Raw genomic sequence first — 24128 nt, 5'->3', positions numbered from 1 at the left:
CATGCTGTGCGCTATGGCAAAGGGAGGTCAACACATGGTGGGAATGGCTCTAATTCTCTATCACTATATGCCTGGAATACAAATGTGAAAGATTTGTAATTCACAATGGTCTCAAAATAAATTTAAAAGTTCTTTCTCTAAATCTGACAAAATAGGTACCCAATTATTAATTTCCTGATTATCTAGAAATAAAGCATGAGGTAAAATGTTTATAAAAAGAAAATATCTATAAATACCCTGGAATTCACAAGAAGGAAGTTGCTGCATTTACTTAACTATAAGACTATCAAAACCTCATAGAGTTAAGATATCTTTCTTTTATCCTTTTTCTTCCCAGTATCGTCATCAGTTTTAAAATATTATGTGTATGGATAATCAGTCCTTTTTTTTATAAACAGTGTGAAAGTACATTTTATCTGAGAGAAGAGAGGAATGTATTATGGAAAACCATTTGGACCATAGTAAGGAATAGCAGGTTATCCAGCTGTAGTTAGTTAAAGATCGTGAATCAACTTATGAGTATTTTTCAACATAATCTGCCCACAGAGGAGAAGAAAAAAAACCCCACAAACTCCATCCAATCACTGAAAGACAGATCAACCTTTGGGCAAATCAAATGTCTTCACTTTAAGCTTACCTGGAATTGGCACTCTGCCCATCTCTTCCGAATCTCTTCACCATGTATTTCATAAACACTTGAAAATCGGCATACTAAAAAAGCACACCTTTTGCAACATTCTTTTTTAAAATTAAGACCGTTTCAGCCTGGGTGATAGCTTGGGAGAACAGAAGTTCCTCTCTGAGTGAACAGCATGCAAATCCAGATTAGTGGGTGGGATTGGAGCAAAGTCAGGTGCATAAATAGAGACACCAGCTCAGTAGTGCACTAGGAAGCTTAAAGCACACTGAGGCTGACTGGCTCTCCAGACAGGTGGGTGGAGAAAACCAGGTAAGATTCCTCCTTATACTAGCATTGAATAGCAATTAGCTATTAATTTAAGCAGTTTTCTCTAATTAATGTGTGGAAATCAACAAGTAGTTAACAAGTAGGGAAAGTGCTAGTTCCTTCTAGGGGCAAGGAAATGGCATGCTCACCAAAAGTACTTACTGACACCTTTCTTTGACTGAAACTGCCTGAGTACTGTGATGTGTTTGCGGGTAATACTTTCTACCTTGCAAAACAAGAAGTTTAAATACGAGTAAATTCTAGATAATTCCAAGCCTTGGACAGAGCTCAGCAGTTTATGTTTCTAAACTTCACCCCGGTCACTATTTGCTTTCTGCTTCTCTTCGCAAGACTGTATAACCAGATATGAGATTGTCCACTCGAAACTGCCATTCAGAAGATTATTAAAGAGTAGTTTTGTTTCTCTGTCTGTTGTCGAATCTTCTTGCTGTTTCTTCAACCTTTCAATTCATAAGCAGTAGGGGAAAAGATTGTGTTGCCTTTACAATGCATTTATGAACACGCAAGTGTGGTTTATGAGGTTTAAAGAGGCTTGCATGTAGCTTTCTGACTAAAGATAACAAATGAAAAGTGGAACAGGTGACAAGTGCTGATATCAGAGAAAGACTATCCAAATTAGCAAGTTATTGATATGTTTTAAGGTTCTATTTAAGGGTGGTGTGTGCAGAATGGAATATACTGCATTGTAGAGTCTATTTTCATTATGAAAACGCCGAGGAGCCAGTCTCACAAATTAATACAAAGTAGGAAGTTTAGAACTAGCAACAGGAGTTATAATAGGTTCCCTTTAGACATCCTGTCATAAATGTGGAGTAGTTCAATAGTTCCAACCTTTAAACGGTGTAGCTAATACAAAAGGTTTTAACAGACAGTTGCACAATAAAAACTATAAGTTGGGGGCCGGAGCGGTGGCACAAGTAGTAAGGTGTCTGCCTTGCACGTGCTAGCCTAGGACGGACCGCGGTTCGATCCCCCTGCATCCTGTATGGTCCCCTAAGCCAGGAGTGACTTCTGAGAGCATAGCCAGGAGTAACTTCTGAGCATCACTGGGTTTGGCCAAAAATAAAAATAAAAAAAAAACTGTAAGTTAACTTTTCACAATTTTACTATTTTTTCTGAAATATATTAAATTTAAAATCAAATATTATTTGATACATTTCATATAGATAATTTCATAATTTGGGTGATCAATCAATATTAAAAATATAAGATTCTCACATACAAGTCATTATTACTGTTTGTCTAAAAGATCTCTTTTGTGTGAAAGACTTTGGTTCAATCCCCAGCAAGGTACGAAGGAAAATGAAAGAGAAGTTAAAAAAACACTCAGTATTAAGAGGAGTACAAATTATTAAATGATAATACATTTAACATATAATGTATATTTAAATGATAGGGCATACCTTCTGTAATAAACTGGAATACAAAAGGTTTTACTGACATTTTGCAACTATATAGAAATAGAAAAAAAGGAAGTGTATCCAGCTTTTTTTGATTGTATGTATGTGTTTGTGTGAAAAGTTTTACAGCTATTTCCTATAACAGGTAATATCTGATCCAATATTTAACACATGGCATCATTTGGATTTGAAATTGTTCTAATTCATTTTTTAATAATTAGCTAATAGTTAGCAAAGTTTCTTTTCTTTTCTTTCCTTATTTTTTGTTTTGTTTTGTTTGGAGGCCACACTGGTAGCGATCCAGAATTACTCCTGGCTCTGAATCCTTCTTGACATGTTCTGGGAACCAAATGAGTCGCTGTGGATCTAACCCAGGTTGAATGCATGCAAGGCAAATGCCCTACCTGCTGTACTATTATTGCTCAACCCATTAGCAAAGATTCTTGATAAAATTATCAGAACATGAAAACCTTTCCCTCTTAACCACTGATCGCCCATCCTTTCTTATTTGCAGAATTCAATGCAATTCCAAACCTACAACAATACAAAGGTTCTATAGGGAAGTGGGAGAAAGGGAAGAAGAGAGGAAAGAAGGAAGGTGGTAGGTAGGTAAGCAGGTAGATACCTTTAGAAAGCCATTTTAGTCTTCTGCCTTACTATAATCCCAAATCTCCAGATTTCTATGTATAGTTCCTGGATAATCCTAGGATTTGCTGGTGCGATTTACTTTGCTAGCAAATTCACCCATATACTTAGGATCTTCTTTTGCCATTTGCTTCCCTAAGCTGTCTTTCTCTCAAGAACAAGACTTTCCCTAAGAATTTTCTCTTGGATATGGGAAGGAAAAAATAAATGATCAAGAGAAACTCAGTGGAATTTTCTACAGTATGAGCCACGTGTAATATTTGTATACAGTAAAGTACACACACCAACTATCACCTACCTACCTAGACTCATTTTGAATAAAAGGATTGCTTCACCGTAACTTACATTGACATATTTCAGTGAATTCAGAACATACAGAGACTGAGTAAACAAATGTTTGGATGAGTCTTAAGATAATTGATAAATTGGGCAGGTCCAACATGAAATCAGGAATCATTTATCTCAAATTCTTTTCTTCAAATAGCACTGTTCCCAATTCAACTGAAGGCAAATATGTGTGTGTATGTATATGTATGTATGTTTAAAGTGACCATTTCCACATGGGAAGATGAGAGCTAGCACTGGAAAATGGTTTGGGGGCCACACCCAGCAGTGCTCAGGGGACAATATGGGATGCCAAGGATTGAACCCAGGTTGGCTGCATGCATGCAAACCTGCTGTACTATCACTCCAGTCCCTAAATACATATATTTTAATGTAAATACATTTAGCTATAAAGTATATGCATCTATTTATACTTGGCTTCTTAAAGTATACATTTCCATAAATTTCTATGGAGACCTACATTTAATATATGTTTTGTAGTCCTCTGAATTTACAGAGAATTGAGTCAACATTCCTACTATAGTCTAAGGGAGACTCTATGGGAAATCATTGGTCACTTATCACATGCTTTTTCTCAGGGGAGGCTGAATGGCACAGTCTTGGGGTCCCCTGATAAGTTTGGAAACTCTGAATTGCCTTTAGCTTTATTAACTTTTTGTTTGTCTTATTTCCCTATCAGGTTTGCCATGGAGAAGATTTCAGTGTCCACCTTCTTGTTGCTTATGGCTCTTTCCTACACTCTGGCCAAAGATACAGGTGTCAAACCTGGAGCTAAAAAGGATGCAAAGGACTCTAAACCCAAATTGCCCCAAACCCTCTCCAGAGGTAGGAGTCAGCTTCTTGTCAGTGTCCAATGACCTAGTATGGAATTTGCCACTTGCTTACTTGTTGAACACTATCTCATATAGATTTCCGCAAATTTCCGTTTATAATGACTTCTACCTTTTAGAATAGCCTGTATTTATTTATTTTCAACATTACCATGGCTTTGCTACAGCTCTGGTCCTGAAATGATAGGCATTTTGTTTGTTTGTTTGTTTGTTTTGGGGAGCTGTTTGTTTTCTTGATTTTGGTCTTTGGTTTTTGGTTTTTTGGTTTTTGTTTTCATTTTAGGTCACACACGGTAGTGCTCAGGGGTTACTTCTGGCTTTGCACTCTCTTACACACTGGCAGGCACAGGGGACCATATGGGATGCCGGGATTCGAACCACTTTCTGTCCTGTGGTGGCGGCGTGCAAGGCAAAAGCCCTATCACTGTGCTATCTCTCTGGCCGAGAAGTGTTTTTGAATGTATTTATTTAATTTGCTTCCAGGTTGGGGTGATCAACTCATCTGGACTCAGACTTATGAAGAAGCTTTATACAAATCCAAGACAAGGTAAATACTCAAAAGTTCTCAAAGCACCCAAGAGCACCATCTAGTGATGTTTAAGTATACACAAAATTCCTCACATAAAAACTCTTTTCTTTTATCTCTTAAAGCAACAAACCCTTGATGATCATTCATCACTTGGACGAATGCCCCCACAGTCAAGGTAACTTCTTTTCCTAAATATAATTTCCTGTAAAGGCTTTTTGTTTTAGAGCTAACGTTCCTATAATATTCTTGGTTGAATAAATAATTAAAGGAAGAAATATATACTTTGAAGAAACTTCAAATATTTCTTCAAAAAGTATCAAAAAAAAAAGTTGTTGTCTCTGACTGAAAAATTCTTAAATAATTTTGAGCAAGAGCTTTAAGTTTTTACTTTGCACTGGACTATAACGTATGTAGGTCCAGCCCACATCTAGTTATTTTCTATTACCTCACTGCTACTACTCTGATCCAAACTAAAAACTATCATCTTATCAAGAATATTGTGATGTCCACCAGTAGTCAGATGTTCAGTACATATACTATCATTGTCCCACAGAGAAGCCAGTGTGACACAAAAAAAATGCAAAAGACAGGAAAAACAACAGAAGCAGACCCTTGTCACTTTTAGATCTGCAACTGGCTGCTTATCACAGTAAAATTAAGGTCAAATTCTTGTCCATGGCCTAAACAATATCTGACCAAAGGTTCGTACCTTTCTTTCCATTCTTTCTTCTATTCCTTCTAGCCTTAACTCTGTGCTTTTCCTCAAACATCAGAAGCTTTGCTCTTATGATGACCTTTGCTTTGAGCCACCTACCCCTTCAAGTTTTAGAATGGCTCACTCTTTTATCTCAGAGTCCTCTCCTTATATATGTTTATCTAACCACTTTCTTTCCAACCTTTGCCTTGTTTTCTTTCTTCTGAGTCTCTATGTCACATGGGATCGTTAACTATTTGTTTAAAAGGTGTTTCCTTCCTACAAAGGCATTTGAGTCCTTGGTGGAAAGCACACCACCTTTTCATCCCATGGACCTATCCACAGTGCATAAAACAGTGCCTCACAGAATACTCTCACTAAATATGAGTTGGAACAAAAATAATTAGTGAATTAATAAGGGACTGAATGGCCAGCTGCAAATTTGGTCAATTGGCTAGATAGATAGTTCTTTACTCAACATCTGCTGGAACGGTAAAGTTGAAAGTAGTATAGTTTGACTTAAAATCTAGCAGGAAATAATACTTTCTAAAAAGTAATAATATTTTCTTTATATTATAGCTTTAAAGAAAGTTTTTGCTGAAAATAAAGACATTCAGAAGTTGGCAGACCAGTTTGTGCTCCTCAATTTAGTTGTAAGTTTAATTTTTTATCGTTACTAGCATTTCTCTTAGTTCATTATTTGAAATGGCTGATTTCTTTTTTCTTAATTATATACTGTATGGGCTGGGATCTCTGAACAAGGGTCAATTCTAAATATATCTTTTCGGAGATTGGAAAGAGGCACAAAAAGACGCTTTATTTCTTTCACGTCTTTACTTATATTTAGTCATTTAGAATATTGAATTGTTAAAATAAAAAGAATAGTGAATTGTTGAAAAACATCATATGATTGAGAATTCTCTGTTGCTGTCATCTTTAGGAGATAGTTGCAATTTGCAAGTAACTTCCTGTGCCTCTTTTACTGACTTGGCCACTCTATGCCTATTGTTACATCTTGTTCCCTTCTCCCTGGTAAAGCAATTTCAAATTAATCCTGCAACTCACACTTTACTCTTGTGCATTCCCACCTACTTTATCGTGACATCCTGCCTGATAGTCAAGCTTTCTGTTTTATTCTACTAACTAAAAGCCCCGTCAATGGCTGGAGTGATAGATACTACAGCAGGTAGGGCATTTGTCTTGTACGAGGCCAACCTGGGTTCCATCTTTAGCACCACATAAGGTCCCCTCACCCCTACTAGGAATGATGCCTGTTTTCATAGCAGAAGTAAATCCTGAGCATAACCATGTGTGTAACCAAAACGAAAAAATAAAGCTCCCTTATATCAGCATGCACTCCTCCTCTTCATAAGTTGACAGGCCTACACTTTTCCTCCTTTATAATCCATAGATTCCTCTTCTTCCTTATACATCTTAATTTTTAATATCTTTATTTAAACGCCATGATTACAAACATCTTTGTAGTTGGGTTTTAGTTTAAAAAAAGATTATAACTCCCTTCTACCTCTTAATATTAATGACCAGATGAATCTACTTGACCGCTTTTCTCTCTTCATTTTTATGTTCTCTATGGACAATTATATTGGCCTTTGATCCACACACTGATAATTCTCATGTCAGATGCAAACTTGTAACTATAAAACTTGCAGACATCCAGTGATCCATAATTACAGTCAGCAGGTTGAACCTCAAATGTGGTTCGTGTAACTATTTTTCCCTCAGTTTCCAATTTTTCATTGAAAGTGTGATTGACTCTGCATCATCCTTTCCCCAACTAACCTCTAGATATCAAGAAGTCTTGTAGTCCTATAGTCAAAGTATTCTTACTATTATTATTTTCATCTGATCTAAGCCATGTTAGAATACACATTTTTTCCACTTTGCCAAGTATACTGTTAAGTGACTCCCCCAGGCAAGATAAATCCCATTTAAGCCTCATGGCCATTAAAATAATCTAAAAGACATTTTTGTAATAATTCTCATAGACAATAGAGATGAGGGCTGGAAGGACCAGCTCAGGATATGAAGCTCACCACAAAGAGTGGTGAGTGCAGTTAGAGAAATAACTACACTGACAACTCACATAATAATGTGAGTGAATGAATGAGGGAAGTAAAAAACCTGTCTCAAATACAGGAGGGAGCGGGAGGTGGGGTGGGGGGAAAGGAGAGAAATTTGGTGATGGGAATGTTGCACCGGTGAAGGTGGGTGTTCTTTATATGACTGAAACCCAACTAGAATCATGTTTGTAATCAAGGTGTTTAAATAAAGATATAAAAATAAAAAATTTTTAAAAATCAATCACTCTAGAATAAGGATCACAATACCTCTTTAAAACATCCCTCTGTGAGCTAAGAGATGTCTGCTCTGGACACAAATAGAATTAGTGATTAAGCTGGACTCTGTTAGATTTATTGCCCATCTCAAAAGCATATAAATTGTTTAAACAAGCAAAGAAAAATACTCTAAGACTATTCTAAGAGGAAACATAAACCAGGTTTTCCCTGTAGCCAGTTTTTATCACCTTCCAGTTCAGGGCTGGTCCAGCTCTTCATATGGGATGAGTCGGAAGAGAAATAAGAACCAATTGGCCTGGAAAACTCAGTGGGGTTTTTGTTTGTTTGTTTGTTTTTTAGTTTTGCCACACTGCCAATGCTCAGGGGTTACTCCTGGCAGTGCTCAGGGAACCATTCGGGATAAATTGAACCTGGGTCAGCCACATGCAAGACAAACACCCTGCCCCCCGCTATACTATCACTCCAACCCCCACCTCATTCTTTTTTTTTTATATTTAGGGTACAAAGTGACAGTGAATTAAGGCTATTCCCACCACCAGTGTTGTCTTCCCTCCACCCCTATTCCCAACATGCATCCCCTATCTCCACCCATTGCTCCTTAGATTGCTAGTGTAGCCAATCCCTTTTATATATATATATATATCTTGATGTAGATTGGGTATCTTGATTCTATTGTTAATGACTTTGGGTTTGCTCCTGGTACCATCCACAATTTTTTTCTTTTCCCTCCATTTATGAGGCAAAACAAAATGATTCAAATCCTGTGGTTCTGTTGGGAAAAAAAGAAAAATGAAAAAAAATTTTAAAAAAGATGTTGGGAGGGATCTGTGTAGCTATCAGTATTAATTTAAAAAGAGAAAGAGAAAAAATAAAGAGAAAAAGAAAAAAATAAGAGAGGGAAAGAAAAGGAAAAAAAAAGGAAGAAAACAACCAGGCACTGACCAAAAAAATGACAGCAAAAATAAACACCAGCTAGAATGGCTACAACACAAGAAAGAAAAAATTTTAAGGAAAAAAAAAGAGGGAAATAAAAGTGGGGGAGATAGGAGGGTGTGGTAAGGTTTTTTGTCTTTTGGGGGTTTGGGGGTTTTTCTTTTTTTGCATAAACACAGTAAGTATTGGGGAAATTGGAAAGGGTATTCCCTTGACCTAAGAGTAGAGAAACCCATTATCTTTTTTTTTTTTAATGATCCTTCCTGTCCACTGGGAAAGTTCTGGGTTCGTTTTCTGTCTGACACTCACTGCTTTGCATATCTTTCTCCACTACATATTCCCTACCATCTCCTCAACACTCAGTTTTCTAATTGTGCCACCCAATAAACTGTATTTATTAAAGATATGCATTCTTGAGGCTGGAGAGTTAGTAGAGGTAGTGTAGTTGCACATAGCTAACTCGGGTTTGATACCCCCAGCAACCTATAGGGTCCTCTGAGTTGCGCTCTAAGTGTTCTCTGAGCACACGGGAGTTAACTCCTGAATAAAGCCGGATTTTCACACCCCCAAAAAGATATGTATTCTTGATTGTTTAATAAAGTCCTATATTAAAAATCAACAAATATTTTCAAGAGAAAAAAACGAGAATCCTGAATCAAGATAAATCTTCCTCAAAACTACTTGTGGATCTTAAAACTTACTTCTCTCAAATATCCAGAGGGGAATTCTATGTATTCTTTCTAGTCTCCTTGAATTTTTCACTGTTTCATTCATCACCCACAGTTCACTCTTTACCTTCTGTTCTATATTCCATTCTGCTCTGTCTTACTTTTTCAGCTAGGCATATTACTGCTCATAAACTCTGTGGAGAGAGGTGGGTCAATAGTATCTTCAGTTGTCTAGATTGTCATGAAAACATCTTTTATTACCAAGAGCTAAAATGACCAAAGAACAAATAAATTAAAAGCTGATTTGTTTTTATCTTAGTATGAAACCACAGACAAACACCTTTCTCCTGATGGCCAGTATGTCCCCAGAATTATGTTTGTTGGTGAGTAAAGGGAAAGGGGGAATCAAACAGATTCAGCATCCCACAAGTGCTGCTGCGCCTTCCTTTCCTCAGAGTTCCCTCTACTTCCTTCTGCTGCTTTGCCCTTGCCAACACCACCACAAATTGCTCACCCTGGTAAAAAAATCACCCTTAAATACAATACTAGTGTCAGACTCTGCATACCCAGAGATGGTTTTCACTTGTTCTCTTTCAAATTTTAGAACCTAGATCTGTGATTCCTTCCATTATCATTTCTCTCAAAGCCAAGTGTCCATGCTTCTCTGTCCTAGTAACTCCTTTTGGAATACACCTTATTTCCACAACACTTTCTGATAACTTCATATCAAATTCAAACAGTATGGACTGGTGGGACTCTATCAGGACTGGGCTAAATGTCTTTAATACACTTGACTCAGGTTCTATTCCTGAGATCACGTGACACATAGTTCATCACCAGAGATAGCCTTAAACTTCCTGGTTGTCCCAGCTCTGCAGGTCACTGGGTCAGTTGGTCAAGTATCATCAAGAACAGCACTCCAGTACCCTGAATATCACTTAGTAGCCTCTTTTTAGAAGAAAACTAGATAAATACAAAACAAAAAGTGAATTAAAACCCTACACACACACACACACACACACACACACACACACACACACACACACACACACTCATAAGGGATATTCCAAAATCTCCAGTTTAAAATTCAGCTACTAACAAAATTAACCAAGTGGGGTTGCCTTATTGTCAACTGTTACTCTGAAAGGTCTAATCCTTGATCTGTTTAAATTTAAAAATAAAAAAGCTTTGATGAAAAGTAGCCATCAATATGGGCTTATAACTATCTGTGTTGCTCTAAGGCAATCATTTCAATGACAACACTGTCATTTCAAACATGCACAATCGGGGCCAGGGCAATAGTACTGCAGGTAGGACATTTGCCTTGTGTGCAGCTGACCCAGATTCCGTGAGTGGCACTCAGAAGATCCCTGAGCCCAGCCAGGAGTGAGTCTTGCCAGAAGTGATTCCTAAGTGAAAATCCAAAGATAAGCCCTGAGCACTGCCAGATGTAGCCCGGGGTCATGGTGGGATAGAGAAAAAGATGCTTCTTATTTATTTTTATTTTTTTAAATAGTCTCTTTATTTAAGCACCATGATTACAAATATATGTGCAGTTGGGTTTCAGTCAATAAAGGACATCCCCCTTCACTAGTGCAATATTCCCACCATCAATGCCCCCCATTTCCTCCTTCCCTACTCCCTGTCTATATTCGAGACAGGCTTTCTACTTCTTTCACTTATTAATGCTGTCATGATAGTTTTCTTATTTCCTTTAAAAGGAAAGAAAGACTAACCAATTTTTAAGAGCATCAACATTATCACAACAAAACACTCACACATACACACACATTCCTTTTTTTTCATGCTGTTCTAGAGAGGACAGCAAAATTCATAACTCTTTCTTTCCACAAATAACACTGGGCAGCTGATAAGACGTTCCAGCCCTGCTTAGCTTCCTACTGGCAAAGGCTGGGTTTCAAAGTAAATGCAGAGAAGAGAGTGGAACCAGTGGAGAGTGGACTCTAGCAGAACATAGAGCTAGAGATGGGTTAAGAACATGGGCTTCGGGCCTGGAGAGATAGCACAGCGGCGTTTGCCTTGCAAGCAGCCGATCCAGGAACAAAGGTGGTTGGTTCGAATCCTGGTGTCCCATATGGTCCCCCGTGCCTGCCAGGAGCTATTTCTGAGCAGACAGCCAGGAGTAACCTCTGAGCATTGCTGGGTGTGGCCCAAAAAAAACAAACAAACAAACAAACAAAAAAAAAAAAAGAGCATGGGCTTCATGGTACATTAGATGGAAACAGTCTCCATTACCTTCTGCTTTTCCTTGTAGACCCCTCCCTGACCGTCAGAGCAGACATCACTGGAAGATACTCCAACCGTCTCTATGCCTATGAACCTTCCGATGCATCTCTTTGTAAGTGTGACGTTCTGGGAAGCACCTCGAAGGCTTCCTGCCTGGAGCAAAGGCTCCACAAAATCAGAGGGTAGAAGGCCTGCTCAAAACAAATTCAGAACTTGCAGTGTGTCTGTCTCAAAGCACATCATATTTATTGTGATTTTATTTCCAAAGCTCTCAATTGAGGCCCAGGGATGGATCTCAGAGATAAAGCAGTTTGCCTAGGGAGGCCCTGGTTTCCATCCATGATGTCCCATAAAACAAACTACAGACTCTCAGCTGAAGTGACTTTATCTTGGGTATCCTTTTCTCTAAGCAATCTGGTAATAGATCTAATTTTTAGTTTATCTCTTAGACTTTGTAACACATAGCTCCCTCACAAAATCGAGTCTGATGGTAATTGTACTCTTACAGTGGTAAAGTAATACTACTAGACAGAGCAACTTCTTGCTTTACTAACTTTTCCCTAACTCACAAAACATAGCCCAGATTGCTGAAACAGAATCCAAGTTTTGATTTTAACTATTAGTAGGAAAAATGGTTTCAAGTAACTTCCCATCCTTGGCAATGCAATACTATAGGAAATAACCAAAAAACTAAGAAAGTCACAAAAGGGCTAAGCAAGACAGATGAGATACCTTCATGATATACTCTCACTGCAATACCCAGTCAGTCCTTTTTATAAGAAACAAATTAGTTCCTTCCTGAGAACTCATTCTATTCAGCAGCCAAATGCCCACCCACAACTTTACAGCCCAGTTATGTTAGACATTAACCACTACCCCTTAGTCACATGAACCACATCTCAAGGAATCAATTTTCATCCCCATAGAAATTTATTTTAGTCACACATGCAAAATGGTGTGTTGAAAAATATGATCATGGCCTATTAGTAATGTTCGAAGTGGGTGTGAGGTAGGCCAGGAAAAGCACATTCTAAAGAGTGACTGCACCTTTGAGCTAACAGTCCATGTCTTTGGAAGACTGGATTCCAAAAGGGAGGTATCCTCTAAAGATAACACTGCAATCTTTACATTAAAGGCTTTTTAATAAATACCGAGAGAAAACTGGATTATAATAAAAGCAACTTAAGAAAAAAGTAGCTTTAAAAATTGATCAAGTAGTTAACATTCTATTCATAGTTATTATTCCATGACAAGACAGCAAGCTGCTAAACCATGAATAAAATTTTTAATTTGGGTGGGGGTTGCTGTATCTTTTGATATGTTTCCTGGTGGCAGTTTTAACCTTTTTTTTTTAATCCCCTTTAGTGTTTGACAACATGAAAAAAGCTCTAAAACTGCTGAAGACTGAATTGTAGAGAAAACAAAGTCTACAAGTTCTTCCTTCTTGCTAGGCCATGAGACTTGGAACCAGAGATCTTAGAAAACTGAAAAATGTGGAAGCACTTCTGAACATAATGATTAGTTCTGGTTTAATGTTACAACAGCAATTTTTTTAATTCTGGTTTTCAAGTATACATGTATGAAAAATATTGTATGCTATCATAGGGAGTTATGATTTTTATAAAAAAAATAAATTCTCTGGGGAGTCTTTCACAGAAAGGCTCTTTGGTTCATTTGCTAACTATATGACATTTAGGTACAAAAAAATATGCAGAGGGGATAAGACACAACTAATGTTCAAGGATGCTGGGGAGAAGGCGCCAAGAACTGGAGTACTTGCCATGCAGGTCTGTGATCCTGAGTTCAATACCCAGAATCACAAGGTCAATCAACTCATTCATCCTCTGCCTCCACCATCTACCAGCACACCTGTGCCCAAACAGTATTACCCTATTGGCCCATGATAACACTTAACTGTCCATGTCAATTTATCTGAGTATCAAAGATACTCTAGGCTGCCCCTTATTGAGTCCTTTCGAGTGGTCCACAAAAACAGCAGCTACAAAGTCAGACCAGGAGTCTGGTCCCAGCTATGTCCAACCAACTCTGCTCTTCCTCCTGGGCAATGCTTGGCACTGATACAGCAATACTTGTCTAGTACCTGAACTCTTAAAAATATGCTTTGTTTCTGTTGAACACCTTGAAGTCCTAAACCTGAGGTCAGGAGACACATTGGTCCCAGTGGCTTCTGGTGCCCGGAGCCTAGAGCTTGCTGTGCTGGCCAGGACTGTGCCCTACTATTGGAGGAGACTGGTCCTAGACCAAATCCAACCAACTCTGCTCTTCCTCTTGGGCATTGCTTGGCACTAATAATTCTGTCACTTCTGTAGTGCCTGGATCTTTTCCAAAACTCTTCGTGTCTTTTCAACTCCTTGTAGTTACTAGCTTTTAGGTCAGAAGACTTCTCCAGTGCCTCTCTCACTGTCACGTGACTCTTTGGGCAAAACAGAAGAATAATTTTTCTTCCAGGTCCCAAGTTGGGGACTATTGGAGGACCCCCATGACACCATGTGCCTACTTAATACTGACCATTCTTTAGGGCTTCAAGTCCTTAAGCTGCACCGTCAGGGAGATCAGGCTCTATGTAGGCAGAGTAATAACTTGTCTTCAGCAATGCTTAATTTGACTGATTCTTGGAGAAAGTTTATGTCCCATTTCAACCAAGTCAATATCATTTCCCAACAGTGATTTTTGCTGCCATCCTGCCTCCCAAGCCCCTTTCTCAGTCCCACACAAGGTCCAGTCCCACACTGGTGGGGCCATGCTGGTCCTAATACTCAGAAACCATCTCTTTTGGTGTCCTGACTTCAATCCTACCATAAACTTCTGACCAGCTCACTGGCCCCATTGAAATCCAGTCTGTCAGGAGCTGGAACCTTCCAGAGGAAGGGCCTCCTTCTACCCCCACTAGTTTTGTGAAGTGAGGGAAACAGAAGTGCTAGACCCTGAGTCAAGATCAAGTCACCCAACAGGCTCAGGGCTAGTAGGTGGAGTCGAATTGTAGGAGGACCTAGAGCCTTCTAAGAGGCCCCAGGTGGGGACAGAACCAGGGAGCTCGCATAATTTGTCCACCCCAGCCAGGTCTTGGAAAAATGTATTGATCAATGCCCTTCAAAGGCTTTGCTGTTGCCTCTGTGCAAAAACAGAGAATTAATAAAGTAATGCTCTTTTTGCCCATACTGGTTATTCTGACTTTGTCTGTTGGAGACAGAGAAGATGGGGGATGACACAGCTCATGAGCCCCAATGACTCTTGAAGAGCTCCTTGAAAAGCAAAACCATGTACCCTTCCTCCTCCCAGAGGAAGATTGGGGTGATCTCAACCTTTAGGAAAATGTAGAGCAGTCCCTACCCCTATGCAGGAAGATAATCATGGGCCCAGATGCCCCAGAAGAAGCTGTGACCTGATCAAGCATTTGGGGAGCAGAGGTGGACCTGGGGGGGAACATGTGAATATTTGAGTGGGGAGGGGAACACAGATACTGCCTCATGGGGGGATACTCTGAGTCCTCACTGGAAAGACCATAAGTGATTGAAGCCCCTCCTAGGACTGTCCCTAGCTCAGGTGATAGAACACTGAGCAGAATCATCAAATGAAGGATCACTGAGTAGTCACCACACCCCGGGGAGGAGGATAGTAATGCCTCCTGGGAGAGTAGAATGTGAGGATAGAAGGGACAGTCATTTGGGAAGAAATTTGTTCAGGACATCAAAGTGTATGTCCTTTTCCTCTTGAACCATCATACATCCCCCTTAGAGGTCGGTATGCACACAACCCCTAACTTTTGCTGATCAGTGTCCCCCAAAATATCCTGCTGCTGCTGGGTTGTGTCCATAGGTCTGCAGGGATGTGACCAGACAGAGCCTCCTTGATAGAACACATCAGGGTCCTATCAATAGTCACACTGATGACAATACATAAAAGACTCCGCTCATTGCATAGACATCTACCTATCATGATACAAATGTCATTGTAGGAGTCAGGGGACATTTTTCCCAAAAGTCAGTCATTCCTGGTAATAGAAGCTCATGGATAATAGAAATTCATGGAGCCTCATACAAATGTGGTTTTGGGTCAAAAGACACAAATAGCTTATTTCTAAGATCTTCAGGGAAGGGGCTGTCCAAGAAATCAACATTTTCCTAGGTGACAAATTGTTCTAGAAATTCTTTCAGAATGCTTGTTCATAAACAAAAAACAGACAGCAACTGACTCAAAGAGTTGCAGCATATACATTGCATAGGAATTCCACATTCAGTCCCTAGTATATAATACTGCCTGTGAGATAGAAAACCATACCCCTTACATTACTGTCTGTCACCTGTCCCCAAGTATCACCTGAACGCAAGAATACAAAGCCAAAACAGAAGCTTACTACAGTATCTCTTGACCAGAGTGATGCCCATGAGCCAGAGAAGCCTAAAGTTTCTATAGGGGCCCGTCATGCAGATTCATATATTTTTCATATATAAAATTGATATATATTTCTTGGCACTAGCCCCACATCCTTTTATTTTGGAGTTAGTTCAGACCTCTGAAAAAGCATAATGCCATCTGCATTTCAAAGTAGAATTCCTCATGTACTACACTACCCAGTTACAAGTCCCTCATTTAATTTCAGTTCCAGGATTTGAATCTCATTCCATATCACTTTTCAAGCTCTCCTCTTTATTCCAAATCTATTAAGACAATTAGTTATCCAACAAACAGCCAATAAAACAAAAACTACTACAAATGGGCCCTAAAATCTACTTCCTAAAAGCAAGAATGCAAAGCCAACACAGGATCTCTTAATTACAGGATCTCTTAACCAGAGTTAAGCAGCAGAGAAGCCTGTAGTTTCAGGTCACAGGAAATCAATTCTGTAGGGGCCCATCATGTGAATACATAGATAGATAGATAGATAGATAGATAGATAGATAGATAGATAGATAGATAGATAGATAGATAGATAGATAGATAGATAGATGATAGATATAATTTGTATATAGTTCTTTGCAGTTATGCCTTATTTGCTTTAGGAATCAGTGTCCTTCCAATATCACAGGAAGGCAACTTCTCCAATTTCTGTATTGACAAACATCTATACTCTAGTCTCCAAGGCTCAAACACCTTTTATCAAAGGTCCTTCTCCCTCTCAGTTTCAGAGGCATTTAGCAACCTTTCACATTTAGAGCCACTTATTCAAATAAATGCTAAAACCCAAACAGGAGCATCCTCTTCCCTGTAGCTCTTCCTATCTGTTTCTGTGATGTTACGGCAGGTATGACCAAGTGATGACACTGAAATCTATGGAACATCTTAGCTTCTGTCTTTAAACCATCAGCTTCATGCCCTTCACAACAGTTTCAAAAATACATATAACATTGGTGATTAAAATAAAGCTATGAGAGGGAGGGACTTCAGAGCATAAAAACCGGCTAAGCTTTGCAAAAGCTGGCTCCCTGTGTGTGACACCAGGCGGGGAAAATCCGCGAAAGTACACCGGCCCAGTGGGGCTCAACTGTGAAAGACTGTGAGTGTGACCTGTCTATGTCTGTCTACTGTCCTCTTGCGTGAAACTCTTGCGAGTGGGGCAAAAAGAGGCTCCAGAGGAGCACGGCCGCGTAGCTTCGTTCTTAGTTAGCTTAGTTCTTTCTAAGGAAAGAACTCCATTGCAACAAGAAGGAAAAATCTCACTAAGAACGGCGCTATATCACAGAAGCAAACATTTCTCTCTGGACTGTCTTCTCTGTTGCATGCTCGGGCCTAAGATTTGACCCAGTGTGAGGCTTCATCCACGGAGGACTCCCCTCCCTTAGAGGCAAGTCAGCCCATCCAGAAAGGGAGGAGCCAGAGGAGTGTGCTGCCTACATCATATAGACAATGAATACCACCACAACACGTAGAAAAACCCACAATACAAGTGTGACAATGGGGAAACAACGCAGGCCAGCATCAGACATAGAGAATGAAGATGACAATTCTGAGGACCAGATAATGACTGACCAACTAATCAACCTCTCAGATAAGGACTTTAGACTAGCAATATGGAAGATGCTCAACAGACTCCAAGAAACCATGGATCGAGTTGAACAGAACACTAATAAGAACCAAGAAAATATGAAGGCAGAAATGACAAAACTCCAAACTGAAATAACATGTCAACTAACAGGACTGAAAAAGTCAGTAAACGAAGTGAATGACAAAATGGATAAGCTCTGGGACAGGGTACCAGAAGCTGAGAATAGACTTGGTGCTGTGGAAGATGAGATACATAACAATTCCATACAGCAGGAGAGATTGGACAAAAAACTTAAAACAAATGAGCAGACAATGGAAAAATTAGTCAAAGAATGGGAACAGACGAAAATAGAAGTCTATGATAAGATCAACAGAAACAACTTAAGAATCATTGGAGTCCCAGAGACCCAGGAAGAAAATTTCCAGGAAGAATCAATGGTCAAGAACATCATTAAAGAGAAACTTCCAGAGCTAAAGAATATATGTGATCAAATCCTGCATGCCCGAAGAGTACCAACCAAAAGAGACCCCAGAAAAACCACCCCAAGACACATCCTAGTCACAATGACAAATCCCACAGATAGAGACAGAATTCTGAAAACAGCAAGATCAAAAGGGGAAATCACGTTCAAGCAAGCTTCCCTGAGATTTACAGCAGACCTGTCACCAGAAACACTCAATGCCAGAAAGCAGTGGTGGGATATTGTGGGCGACCGAGCACCCACATGTTTAATGGAACTCTGAATGGATTTTCCACCGTCTGATTCAAGCCACAAAAGTTTGCTTAGCCCCGAGCCAAAAAGAAACCCTGCAAATAAATTTATCCCGACACACAGAATCTGGCTTAAACCAGATTCCTTAAATCTTTCCATGGAACCTGTTTTTTGTAACTGCTCTCAAGCATAGTTATAGATAGGTTTTTGTAAGGTTTAAATTGTAATCCTTATTTGCTTGCACAAAAGAAAGATCTATTTGTTTAAGGATTTGCTTCCCCTCCCCCCATCCTGCCAGGTTTCTCCTTATCCTTCCCGCCATCAAAATGTGTCTGCTCCCATTGGTTAAAAATCGTTGTACCTGTACAAATCTGATTGGTTTAAGTTTCAATCCTGTGTTTTTGCTCCTCCCACTGAAGCAGGCTATAAAAACTCTGCTTGTTCTCTCAATAAACCTCTTGACAGGAATTCAGCTTGAGCTTTTTATTATTAACTTCTATGGCTTAATTTTCTAGGTGTTCACAAAAGAGCTTAACACTTGCGAATTATTTGTATTCGCCTTCTACCTTCTGTACTGGTTGAGAGAAAGCTGCTGGCCGGAGTCTCTCCCATTAAAGGGCAGAAACGGAGGCGGGTACAGATGGCGCCACAACGTGAGTGTTTTTCATCCCACGTGTTCATCCCGTCGGCTGGAGGCAGGCGAATCCAGGAGCTAACGCGGTAAGACGTCGGTAAACCCTCATCAGGGGTGGGCAAACTCCCATCAGGAGTGGCGCAGCGTAATAGTCAGCCTTTCTTAGTGTGCACACATTTATTTTTGTGCCGACCTATCGTCCCACAATTGGCTTTGGGACTCCTGTGCTTTTTACTATAGGGCAGCCCCCTCAAGCACAGAAGCCAAATTCATTGCTTAATATTCAGTCTGAATTAAAATGCAGACATATAGAAGTTACCAAAAAACGTATTTGTAATTTCTTAATGTTTTGATCATAATGTTTGCCAAAAATCTAGTGTTCTGGGCTCCCTCTCATCTCTGTTTCCTTCCTCCTCTGATCCTTCATCTTCACTTCTGCCGCTAACAGTCAGCCACTTCCCTAACCTTGCCTCCAGCTTTTCTGTCGCTGCAAAACAAAAAACTGCCTTTAAAAATCTCCCTGGAGTTTCTCCTACCCTGCCATAGCCTGCCTCAGCTCCGTCCTTGCTCCGTCAAAGTTTTTACTCCCCTCCTTAGCCGGCAATTGCTACAAAACAAAGCCTTTAATTAAAAAAGCCACACAGCTGTTTCAAGCCGTGTGACCCCAGCCCCTTACACGCTCTCCTGCTTGAAATCTATTGGGGGCGGCGCTGTCTCCCCCGCTGAAAAGCTGAACTCTTGCAAAGTTAACTTTTTCTCCGCAGTAAAATCTTTCCTTCCAGCAAGCAAGCACAGATTCTAATCTCTGAGCTCATCGCTGGCTTCACCTTAAAGGGACAGCGCCCATTTTCCAAATCCCAGCTTAAACCCGGTTCCACACGTGGCAACAAACTTTTGCTACTCCCCCCCCCCCCCTCTTGGCCATGCGGCAGCTTCAGCAAAATTCAGCGAGCAGGGCGAAAACCTCCCATCCCTTACTATACAAATGCCTATCTTCCCTCAGGCTTTTATAATTGTCTCTCTGGTGCTACAAATGTTCCTTTTTTCCTGAGTTGGGATGCCTAAGTTGAAATGTTTTTCTAAATATAAAGGCCACAGTTGGTAAAATTAAAAAGTCTTAAATGTGTTACAAAATGTCATAAAAAGTTCTTTAACCTATGCAAAGGTCACGTATGTGTGGCAATACTTTGTACCTGTTTTTAAAACTGTAAGTTTCTCTGTACCTAAGTGCAAAACATAAAAAAAAAAAAAAAAAAAAAAATATTTTTAATCTTAAAAGTATATGAAGTTTGTAAAGTGGTTCAGGTCATGGGCATTTTTTAATAGTTTAAGCTCCTTAATCTGCGTTTAAATGTTTCTCATATTTTGTCTTTTTAATTGCTCTTTCCTCTCCATGTTTGCTATTCAAATCTAATAGTCAAATAACATTTTGTAACATTTTTAACTTTGTTTTTGAGGAATAATTTGTAAATATAACACAGGTGTCTTTCTTACCTCTGCATTGGGAAAAAAAGCAAAACTCCTTTGTTAAAATTACTGCACATGTTTAGAAAGTTAATTTTTAAAAAACTAAAATAATACAAGTGAGCAAAATAAGTTAGTCAGCTTTCCTTAACAATAACGTGTAAACATTCCAAAACTCTAAGCTAAGCCTAAGCTCTTTTGAATGCATATAAATATAGCAAAATAGCATTGCCATTTGAAAAACTTAAACCAAATAATCTAAACCTTAAAAGTGGTTAGGCAGTTCAAATAGTGGCATAAAAGCCATTTCAATAACAAAAACAATATAATAACTAGTTAAATAAATTTGTTCATAAATTATTGTTCATAAACTTAAACCTTAAGTAGCTTTATTTCTTTTCTTAATTTCAAGCTTAATTTTAAACTCAAAGGTAAGTACAAATAATTTTGCATTTTCCAAGTTTAATCTTAAGTTGTCTCTGTTCATGTTGTGGTTAGCCCTTTTTAAAATAATATTGTTAATTAGTATCATAAAAGTAACTAAATTTTATAAGCAAATTAACAAGTATTAAAAATAATTTTGGTCTTAAGCTCTAGGTGTGTAAATGCATCAAATGTCTTTAACTATATTTTATAATGTCTAAACATTTTGTTAATTTGGTATCTAATATTTTTTACAAATTATTCACTTTAAGTCTTCAAAGTAAAAACAGTTGTTTTTTAAAGTCAGTTTTTTATACCTTTAATAATCATAGTTCATACTCTTGTGTTTAATCATAAAAATTTTAACACTTTATTACAGCTGTCTTACTATTCTACTGTAAAACCAATTTATAACAAACCTGTTCATTTTCAGCAAATACTATCATACTTCAGAGTGCAAACTTCTTCTACAGTGCTCCCCTAACCATTTCACTTAACAAAATTTTTAGCTGCTAACATTTTCCTTCATGTTTTAAACTTCAAATTAAAATTGTTTTAAAAATGTTTTGTGTTAAAGCTAAACCTTAAAATTTATTTTCAGCAGTTCCACTCCAGCTACGTTAACAATTTTTTACAAACATGCCGGCTAAATATTTAAAAGCGCTTGTCAATTTTTCCAATGCAAATTTTGAATAAGTCCTCTTGTCTGTTCATGTGTGTGTGTTATGCGTGAAAGTGGCCACAATGTTGTGTTTCGTGTTTGTTCTGTCTGTCTATTTGTTATTTTTGCATTTCATATAAATACAATTTTTAAAGCCTTATCCATTTTTAAAATTTCAATTAATTTTTTTTAACCTGGCTTAGTCTAGTCATCTAACTAACTGTAAAATCCTGCTAAAAATCCTGTGCTAAGCTAGCTTTGTTCTATCAGCATGGCAAAAAAAGGTAGGGGATGGTAAACCCCAAAAATTTCTCAAATGGCCATCAGGAATAATTTTTCCCTGGAGAATTTTTGGACTTTGCAATCCCCAGTTTTTCTGCTATGTGTAGTTAAGGCCAATAGAATAAGGCCAAATGTGGCTAGAGAAAGAAGCATCTAGCTTTAAAATAATAACTAATAAGTTTAAGAAAAATCATTTAAGTTCAGTTTAAAGGCTTTTGAACAATTGGCTATCATTAATTATAAGATTTTTTAAAAGTGCTAAAGTCTGGCAAAAGTCAGAAGGCATTCCTGTGGCATTCAAAAATAATCATTTTACCTCCTGCCAAGTTGTTTTCTTATAGACCTCCTACAGCTTCCTGCAGTCCTGTCCTCATTCACTTCAAAAAAGCCTGCCACCCCACCTGCTAGCTGCCATTACTGTGAACCTGTTTCTGACTGACTCCACCTTTGACAATGCTGAATTTGGTACTCTGCCTGGCTGCCTCCAACCACCCCCTTCGCACCAAGGCTTCATTAATTTGTTTGCTCCACTTCACTCTCCCTTGCAAGACGATGACAACACCTCTGGTTCCTTCTCTTCACCCTTTGCTGCCCATGCTGTCCTCCGGACCCCCCTCCTCTTCTCAGCTCATCCTTGTCATGATCAACGCTTCCGCCCTCCGCCCAGATGCAAACGCCTTTGGTACCTGCTATTCACCCACCTCAAACCTCATCCTACAGCTGGTCAACGTCTCCACCATCACCGACCCTGCCTGCTTTGGCAACCTCCTGCCTGTCTCTAACCCCTTCGCTCTGCGATCCAGCCCCAAGCCTCACTTCAGCATCACCTTGGAACAAATGGTGAAACTTATACTTTGCCTTTTGGTACCCAATATGATTCCCCCTATTGAAAATTGTAATCAAATTCTTGTCATTAATTCCTCCTTTTAGTTCATAATTGCCCCCAATTTAACGTTTCTTGCCTGTTTTACTGGTTTATCTCCCCACATTGTTTCACATTTGTTTTTTCAGTCCTAGAACTACTGTGTTTTAGTTGTTTTAATGCCTAAATTAACTGTTACACCTGAAACTAATTTATTACCCCTTAAAAATAACTCTATGTCTCTCTCCCTCCGCAGGAAATAGCCAGTTACTGCTCTTACCCTTGCCTTATTAATGGGCCTGGGTATTATTGGTGCTGGCACAATAATTTATTCATTAATTCATACTCTAAAATCTGTCAATGCCTTAAGTATAACTGTTGTTAATAATGTTTACAAACTTAAACTAAGTTTACAACACTTAAAGCACATTGTTAAATCCTTAGCAAAGATAGTGCAGCAAAACCACCATGGTTTAATTTGGTTTCCTTTTTTTGAAGATAGGGGGAATCTGTGTAGCCCTGAAAGAAGAATGTTGTGTTTTTAAGGATGAAACAGGTTTAGTTAGAGACAGCATTCAACGTATAGATGATGATTTAGTAAATAGACAAAAAGATTTAGAGCAGAGTGAGAGCTGGTACAAAAATTGGTTTTCTACCACTCCATGGATAACTACAGTACTCCCAGCTTTTTTGGGACCCTTCATTGGCTTCGTGTTGCTAGTTTCTTTTGGTCCTTGGGCTTTTCACAAACTCACCACCTTCGTGAAGAATCAAGTGGATGAAGCAACCAGAAAGGACTCAAAAGTTTTATACCAACAGCTATGCACCTCAGAAGACCAGCTGACGCCTGACATCTCCCCTCCTGCCAACTCTCCACCACTTAAGTTTGAAGTTATCAAGGAGCTGGCGCATAGACCTCAATCTGTGCGCTCGCGCCTTGCCAAGCTTTGGAAACAACTAACTCAAGGGTAGCAGTGACTCAAGGGTAGCAGATGCGGTGACTGGAAGCCCCACACCTCTTCACCCAGTGTGGCCAGTCCACCGAGGCACATCTGTCCATTCCATATCGTATACTAAACAGGGGGAGATGTGGGCGACCGAGCACCCACATGTTTAATGGAACTCTGAATGGATTTTCCACCGTCTGATTCAAGCCACAAAAGTTTGCTTAGCCCCGAGCCAAAAAGAAACCCTGCAAATAAATTTATCCCGACACACAGAATCTGGCTTAAACCAGATTCCTTAAATCTTTCCATGGAACCTGTTTTTTGTAACTGCTCTCAAGCATAGTTATAGATAGGTTTTTGTAAGGTTTAAATTGTAATCCTTATTTGCTTGCACAAAAGAAAGATCTATTTGTTTAAGGATTTGCTTCCCCTCCCCCCATCCTGCCAGGTTTCTCCTTATCCTTCCCGCCATCAAAATGTGTCTGCTCCCATTGGTTAAAAATCGTTGTACCTGTACAAATCTGATTGGTTTAAGTTTCAATCCTGTGTTTTTGCTCCTCCCA

At 39.0% G+C, this 24128-nt stretch overlaps 1 protein-coding gene across 1 annotated transcript; it reads left to right on the top strand.

The window, feature by feature from the left end:
* The first annotated feature begins 4043 nt into the window (after positions 1-4043).
* On the top strand, positions 4044-12991 carry AGR2 (anterior gradient 2, protein disulphide isomerase family member). Its single transcript, XM_049785704.1, has 7 exons — positions 4044-4182; positions 4671-4734; positions 4839-4891; positions 5990-6063; positions 9649-9712; positions 11605-11688; positions 12942-12991. Exons 1-7 carry the CDS (start codon positions 4044-4046, stop codon positions 12989-12991), a joined length of 528 nt encoding a protein of 175 aa, XP_049641661.1.
* Positions 12992-24128: the final 11137 nt, after the last annotated feature.

The sequence above is a fragment of the Suncus etruscus genome, chromosome 13, assembly GCF_024139225.1.
Source record: "Suncus etruscus isolate mSunEtr1 chromosome 13, mSunEtr1.pri.cur, whole genome shotgun sequence".
NCBI lineage: Eukaryota > Metazoa > Chordata > Mammalia > Eulipotyphla > Soricidae > Suncus > Suncus etruscus.
This window is presented reverse-complemented; position numbering and strand designations above follow the sequence as displayed.